Below are 8,143 nucleotides of genomic sequence, written 5' to 3'. Positions count from 1 at the left end.
TGTTCTGAGTACACATGAATTTATTTAAAATGTTAGTTAATTTATTTGTAATCTGTATTAAATATCACTTAGGCTTTTTGTTGAAAACCATTCGCATAATACAGTTGTGATTAAATTTTGCCGTATCCTACTTAAAAATTTAATTATCACAAATAAGTCTAATAAAACTTTAAAGTTTGCCATGAAATATATTTGATTTTAAAATTAATAATTTATTTAATATTTAATATCAATAATCATGACATCGTGAACTAGTGGTGCCACATATTGACTAACTGCCTATTTATATTTATTACCTGTGGATTCACTTCATGATCCGTCGTTTTTGTTGGTTGGAGTTTCTTTCGATTTTGATTACTCACTTTGCCGTCTCTTGTTTTCTTTGCGTATCCAAGGTTTTGTCAAATTTAAACTGAGTAAAAGGTAACTTATACAATATTTGCTTATCACTATCTATAGTAAGACAGATTTAAGTATTATGAAATGGAAATATTGTATTAACCTAGCCTGCCGGTTCGCTTTAACTTGTTTTGATTTTCAGATGTTCCTGACGCGTTCGGAATATGACCGTGGTGTCAACACATTTAGTCCGGAGGGTAGACTATTTCAAGTGGAATATGCCATCGAAGCTATTAAGCTTGGGTCTACGGCCATTGGCATTTGTACTTCCGAAGGTGTAGTGCTCGCGGTTGAAAAGAGAATAACTTCGCCTCTAATGGAACCAACTACCATTGAAAAGATTGTAGAAGTAGATCGACATATTGCTTGCGCTGTGTCAGGATTAATGGCAGATTCAAGGTAAATTTTAACTTAAAAGCCCCCATGATATATTTTTTATATCACTGGCTGTACAGTCAACAATGATTGACAACTACTGATGCAATTACTATTTTTGCGTGATCACTCCTAAAATTATTGAATTCATATAAAGTTCAATATTATATCATACTGGCAAATGTAAGTGTATCAGTTCACATTTTTTTATTTTACGACTACATTGTAGCACAATAATGTAATGAAGTTTCTATGACCAACATATGAATGCTATTCTTAACTCCTCTTATCACAGCAGAGGGTGCTTCTGATGGCGGCAGTACTTTTAACTTTAGACCTATCTCCATTCTATCTACTTTCATTAATTTTAAGTTGTTTGTTAATATCAATGATTTGACAATTATAGAATACTATTGTTTGCAGACTTGCATATTTCCTTAATTATTATAACTGAAAATGCTCACTTGACAGTAACTCACTAACAAAGTAATTCATAACCTTAGACACAAAACGATAATGGAGCACATATATCATTAAATATACAAACTTAGATTCATAATATATATATACAGTTAAAAAACTTATTGGTTGTCAGATGTTAATATGGCTTAATACTATTTTAATTATTTACATAGTATATGGACAACTCTTGATAATCCAGTTGGTAGCTGATATATCTACAGTTTTTGCACTATAGAAAAGAGCTGTTTTTGCAATTTTTATTATAAACTGTCAAAGAAATGTTCTGTGAAGATACAATTGACTGAATAAATTAAATATAAATATGAAAATTAGTTTTATGTGCATAGAATAACAATAAAAATAATAAGTTTTTTGACATTGATTAGGTTAACTTTTAGAAATAAAATAAGCATACTATAATTTCCCTTAAGCTTCATGATGTAATTGAGTATTAAACTAAAATACAATCCTATGTACTGTTTCTGTATACCCATGTAGTAAAAAAAACCTATGATAGTTTGAAGGATTTTTTAAGTAATTTTAAAGCTTGGGAATCAATTGCTCTACTTCTAGATATTATTAGTACCCACAAAAATGACTTTGTTATGGGTCTTCTTAGATCAGGGCACATTAAGAATCCTTGTTAGCTTTAACTTGAAAGATGTGTTATGAGGGAGTTCATTTTGATCTAGTTTCTATTGAATTGTGCTCTTCTGGCTTTCTTCTCAAGACATACACAAGTAGACAAGTAGACACATCTTATGTAGATAATAACATGAATCAATGAATATGGTTTATACATTTAATCTATAAAGTAATTTGTAAATAAAATAATTTGAATATTGGTTTTTAATTTGATGAGAGACGAGAAGACTTTTGGTTGGGCATTAAATATTCTAATGATTGGAAAATCTTGGATTTTGGATTAAATGAGGTACTATAGTTAGGAGCTAAAACAGTCTGAAAGGAGTCTTCAATATTAGTACTTGGTAAAGTTTATTAAAACTTCGGAGTCTGTTTTAACCTTGATTGCTACATATTCCATTCCTAGCATAAAACCAACTTACATTAAAAAGCAATAGTAAAGATTTGTCTTCAAGAGATCACATTCAAATATTAATTAAAAGAAAATTTTAGGTCCCTGTGATGTGCTGTAAAGTAACAGATATTTGCTAAATTTATTTCAGAACACTTGTGGAGCGTGCCCGTGTTGAATGTCAGAACCATTGGTTTGTGTACAATGAGCGCATGAGTGTGGAGTCCTGTGCTCAAGCTGTGTCCAATCTAGCAATACAGTTTGGTGACAGTGATGATGACAGCGGCACCGCAATGTCCAGACCATTTGGTGTTGCTGTAATGTTTGCAGGTTTGCAAGTTATTTGTAAAGTCACTAGTACTTATTTGCAGGGTTTTTTTATGGGGACACAGGAAATTTCGGATATCGCAAAACATACAATATTATTTTACAAAATTTACATAAAACTGAAAATATATCAGTTTTAGTAATTTTTATAACAATGTTCCGAATTTATTTCATAAAGTCTAAATTATCTAATTTCATTTTATTATTAAAGACATGTCTATTTACCTTAAAAAAATGTTACGTAATTTTTTTTTCATTGTAAAGACAGTGTCACCTCTAGGTGGTGGATAGATTTGAAGATTACCATACTCCCAAAAAAGAAGTGACTAAAAAAAGTCTGCTTTTATGTGATTTCTTTATACATAATTTAACTTAACACGTTGAATTTTCTCTGCATTGATATAAAATTAAATAAGCAGATAAAGTATCAAATTTAAATAATTTAAATGTTGAGCAATGACTTTGACATGACAATGACATGCCAGGTGGGGTGGTGTAGTAGGGTTGGTGATGAAGACCGCGGTCGGCAGAAGCACCCATAGCTCTCCAAGAGAGTTACTACCTTAGCGTCAGGCGGCAGCCGGCTGTAAAAACCCAATTGCCAAAACAAATTCTCCTTATCATGAAAGTTACAAGAAATAATAGACGAGATCATACTAGGGCGTACCCCACAAGCGACGCATATACTTTAGAGGCGAATAAAAGGGCGACAAAAGAAGACAACACTAGGGCGTCCCCCGCAAGCGACGTAATTGACACTCTGAGATTCGCTACGTGGAACTTAGGTTCCCTTACCGGTCGCACCAGCGAACTAAGTGAAGTCCTCAAACGAAGATACATTGATGCGTGTTGCTTACAGGAAACCAAGTGGAAGGGTTCCAAGTCTCGTGATATTGGACTAGGATTTAAACTAATATATAATGGTACATTAACACACCGAAATGGTGTGGCCATAGCTCTAAACTCTTGTCTAAAAGATAGAATCATTAGCATAAATAGGAAGTCTGACCGGCTCCTAGCCATAAAACTAGCGCTTGACAATCAGCCACCACTAAATATCATATCAGCATACGCTCCTCAAATTGGATGCTCTAAGGAGGAAAAACAAGATTTCTGGGAGGACTTTGATGATGTGATAGCCTCTATAGGAGTTAATGAAATAAAACTAATCGGCGTTGACCTTAATGGGCACTTTGGCCATAAAACTCCAAATGGCAGTGAACACCATGGCGGTTTTGGCTATGGCAAGCTAAATCAAGAAGGACATAGTATTTTAGATTTTTCAAGTAGACACAATTTAATGATCATTAACACATGCTTTGAGAAAAAGGAAGAGCACCTTATAACTTACAAAAGTGGAGGTAAGAAGACGCAGGTTGATTACATACTGGGAGAAAAAAGCTTAATATCTAGATTCAAGGACTGTAAGGTTATCCCAGGGGAAGCATTAACAAGTCAACATCGAATACTTGTTACGAAGTTCAAATTGCGGAAACCACTGAGAAATGTCAAAGATAAAACACCAAAAATCAAATGGGCTAAACTGAACGGACCAGAAGGAAACCGCTTGTTAGAATGTATTACAAACTATTTAAAATCTGACTTGGACAACAAGTACCAAAACGTAAATGAAATGTGGTCCAAATTCGAAGATCTAACGGTCCCGGCAGCAAAAACTATACTAGGAGAGTCAAAAGGCATAATTCCAAATAAAGACCCTAGTTGGTGGAACGATACCGTGAAAGCAGCAGTGCGGAACAAAAAAGAGCATTTCAAGGCTTGGCAAGATTCGGAAAATGACGAGGACCTAAAGGCATATAAAATAACCAAAGCCCACACCAAAAATATCGTTGCCCAAGAAAGACAGAAAGCTAGAGATAATTTCTATAGACAGTTAGAGGAAAACACAGACGATTATGATATATACAAAATTGCTAAGCAGCGCCAGCGCAGTACATTGGACATAAACATAAATAAATATATCAGAGATGTTAATGGTAAACTCTTGACCTCAAATAATGACATCAACAAAAGATGGAAAGATTACTACGTCGAATTATCCAACGAAGAATTTCCAAGCGAAAAACTCCCCTCCATACGTGTGACCTCAGGGCCCATCGAAGCCATAACAGAATCCGAAGTTAAAGTAGCGATACTAAAGATGAAGAACAAGAAAGCTACAGGGCCAGATCAGATACCTGCGGAGATATGGAAGCGTGGAGGAATGGTAGCTATAAGGTGGCTTACGAAACTCCTAAATCTTGTCCTCACGTCCGGTACAATGCCAGACTCTTGGCGGAAGAGCTACTTAATACCATTTTACAAGCATAAAGGAGACGTTTCACTTTGTGGAAATTACAGGGGGATAAAATTAACATCACACACTTTTAAACTCTTCGAAAGAATTATTAATAATAGACTGCGGCTGCTAACGACGGTCACGGAAAACCAATTCGGCTTCACTGCTGGTAAATCAACGTCGGACGCAATTCAAGCCATGAGAATTATTATGGAGAAACATAGATGCAATAAAGAAGATTTACATATTGTCTTCATTGACCTGGAAAAAGCTTTCGATAGAGTGCCAAGACAACTTGTATGGCAAGCTCTCAGGTCTCAAGGCCTCCCCGAAAAGTATGTCTCCATAGTAAAAGACATGTACTACAACTGCGCGACCCAGGTGAGAAGCCCGGCAGGACTCAGTGACCCGTTCGAAGTAACAGTTGGCGTTCATCAGGGATCCGCACTTAGCCCATTATTATTTAACTGCGTCATGCATTACCTCACAAAGGATATACAGAATGCCTTACCATGGTGCCTTCTATATGCAGATGATATTGTTCTTGCAAACAAATCAGCGGATGATTTGCAGAGAGACCTGAACCTATGGATTAGAGAACTAGAATCCAACGGCCTCCGCATAAGTAGATCCAAAACGGAACACATGCACTGTGCATTTGCACCAACACCAACACAAGGCCATAGCAATCTGAACATCAGTGGCATTCCAATACCATCCGTCACTAAGTTCAGGTACCTAGGGTCGACCTTAAGTATCGATGCAGACTCAACCGCTGATGTCAAGAACAGGGTACAAACTGCATGGATGAAGTGGAGGGAAGTGTCAGGCGTTCTATGTGATAACCGTATGCCCATTAAGACCAAGGGTAAAGTCTACAAAGCAGTTGTCAGACCAGCTATGCTCTACGGCTCGGAATGCTGGACTGTAAGTCAGAGACACGAGCAAACACTTCATGTCAATGAGATGAAGATGCTTAGATGGTCGGGTGGCGTCACTAGAATGGACAAAATACGGAACGAATATATGAGAGGTTCGTTTAAGGTAGCTCCGATCCCCAGCAAATTACAGGAAAAAAGATTACGATGGTATGGCCACATTCAACGGAAACCAGATAACCACGTAGTAAAAACTGCCTTAAGCCTCCCAGAATTCCCAAGAGGGAGAGGGCGTCCAAAAGCTACGTGGTGGTCTAGTATCAGAAAGGAACTGGAAACCCTTCAACTTGATGCAGGGACAACCCAGGATAGAGTGGCCTGGCGCAAATTGATAAGGAGACCCGACCCCAAATAAAGGGAAAAGGGAAAGAAGAAGAAGAAGAAGAAGTTGAGCAATGACTTTGTTAAGAAGGATTGTCAATTGTTTTTATCTACTTATTACACCAGGACTTAATATTATAAAACATAATACATCCACATTTGGAAAGATTTAATCAGCTAATTTCGGCATCATAGAGCATTAACTCTATCGCATGAAAAACAAACAGTCCGGTATCTATTAGGAGCTGTAAAACAAGTATCATTTGCTTGTTTTATAATTATTTTTATATGTATGTATAAAATACACCAATATTATGTACAGTTGTAATTTTCAACAGCAGACAGCTTATTATAGAATAATTGTCAAACTAGAGACAAGAAGTTGTATCTATTTCCTAGACTTTAATTTACCAAATAAGCTGTCTGCAAAACAATGTGAAAATCTGATGTTCCTTCTAAGAAACTCATCTTAAGAATGTGAGGGACATCAGATGGTCATAGGTCTGTTCTGGGTTAGGCTCTAGGGAATCACTTCTCACCAGAGTACTAGCTCTTATGCACAGAATCCTCAATCCACTCTTAGACAAGTTAAACAATAAAATAAGACATATATATTCTTCTTTTAACTTTTTAAAAAAGAAGTCTCGGATTTGCAAAACTTGACTAACTATTGTTTGATTGTTTAGATTGAGTGTCATAGATATCCCCTTAAATAATTCTAAAAACTTTATTTTTTTTCCTAGTTACATTGTTTGCATATTTAGCATTGTTGAACTAAAATAAATATGTGAACAACTTGCATGAATCTTTATCTCTTTAAATTTTAGTGAAAACTTTTTTCAAAAAATCGTCCATACATAATACTCAATATTTGTCTATTTAGGTATTGACGAAAAGGGCCCTCAACTGTTTCATATGGATCCCAGTGGCACATTTGTACAGTATGATGCAAAAGCTATTGGTTCTGGAAGTGAAGGAGCACAACAGAGTTTGAAGGTAATTATTATAAAATAAAAAGAATGCATTCAGTAATCCCTTGAAAACACATCAATGAAATCATATCATGTATTCCAGGAGGTTTACCACAAGTCAATGACTCTGAAAGAGGCCATTAAATCAGCATTGACAATTTTAAAACAAGTGATGGAGGAGAAACTCTCAGAGAATAATGTAGAAGTTGTGACCATGACTCCCGGCTCCATGTTCCACATGTTCACAAGAGAACAACTTTCTGAGGTCATTAAAGATATACCTTGAGTTGGTAGAGTAAAATGGGTGTGATTGAGTTTTTAAATGTTTTTTTGGATAACTGGCAATTTAAATTGAAAAATCACAAAATTTCCATACATACTTTTAATAAAAATAAAAATTATTAAATCTCAATCACATCTTTGTCGACTTTCTAGAAATATTATGGTGTAATATTTGAAGTAAATTGTGTTTCTTACTGTACTAAAATGTAAAATGTATATTGGATAGTTAACAAATGTAACGTAGTTAAAAACTATGTAATTAGTTAATAACATAAAAACTATTTATGCAGCAAAACTCAGTATTGTACCAATAATTTGTTTGTATTTATGATCAAGTATTTTTTGATCCTTCACACAGTAGCTTTACAATTTTTTTCAAATAATACCTGTGGTGTGGTTTTGTCAAGAATCTTACAGTAAGTATCAAATGTTTAATAAAAAAATATCTTCAAATTTGCGTATTTTATTTATATCATTGGTATAGTACTTAATAATATTAGTTAGATTGTATTTAGTTTCGTAGATTCTTTGTTATCTAATGTTGTTACTTTAATTTAGATTTTCGATATTAAAAAAAATATTTCTAACATGTGATCAACACTTACTTTCAATATAGCCTAATAGCTTGTGAGAGCCAAATTTTCTTTATTATAAAAGCTTAGTCTTTCAACAACTATGAACTTTGACTTGGAGGCTATGACATGTAACAAGTACTAGGGTGATAAAATAACAT

The 8,143-nt window shown here is 34.8% G+C and overlaps 1 protein-coding gene across 1 annotated transcript; it reads left to right on the top strand.

Moving 5' to 3' along the window:
* The first annotated feature begins 310 nt into the window (after nucleotides 1–310).
* Nucleotides 311–7,824, top strand: Prosalpha5 (proteasome alpha5 subunit). Its single transcript, XM_068768023.1, has 5 exons — nucleotides 311–423; nucleotides 542–798; nucleotides 2,424–2,602; nucleotides 7,041–7,153; nucleotides 7,232–7,824. The coding sequence occupies exons 2-5, from the start codon at nucleotides 542–544 to the stop codon at nucleotides 7,412–7,414; spliced, it is 732 nt and encodes a 243-aa protein (XP_068624124.1). The 5' UTR covers nucleotides 311–423; the 3' UTR covers nucleotides 7,415–7,824.
* Nucleotides 7,825–8,143: the final 319 nt, after the last annotated feature.

The sequence above is a fragment of the Battus philenor genome, unplaced genomic scaffold, assembly GCF_028537555.1.
Source record: "Battus philenor isolate CCGP_79_NKW_IND1 unplaced genomic scaffold, ilBatPhil1.0.hap1 SCAF_24, whole genome shotgun sequence".
NCBI classification, from domain to species: domain Eukaryota; kingdom Metazoa; phylum Arthropoda; class Insecta; order Lepidoptera; family Papilionidae; genus Battus; species Battus philenor.
Note: the sequence above shows the minus strand (reverse complement) of the source record. Positions and strands in the feature narration are given on the sequence as shown.

Excerpts from the sequence above, each read along its gene's own strand:
- Prosalpha5 (XM_068768023.1), top strand. The coding sequence starts at position 542 with ATGTTCCTGACGCGTTCGGAATATGACCGTGGTGTCAACACATTTAGT. Across the intron at positions 799-2,423 it reads GGATTAATGGCAGATTCAAG|AACACTTGTGGAGCGTGCCC; the intron begins GTAAATTTTAAC and ends AATTTATTTCAG. Across the intron at positions 2,603-7,040 it reads TGTTGCTGTAATGTTTGCAG|GTATTGACGAAAAGGGCCCT; the intron begins GTTTGCAAGTTA and ends TTGTCTATTTAG.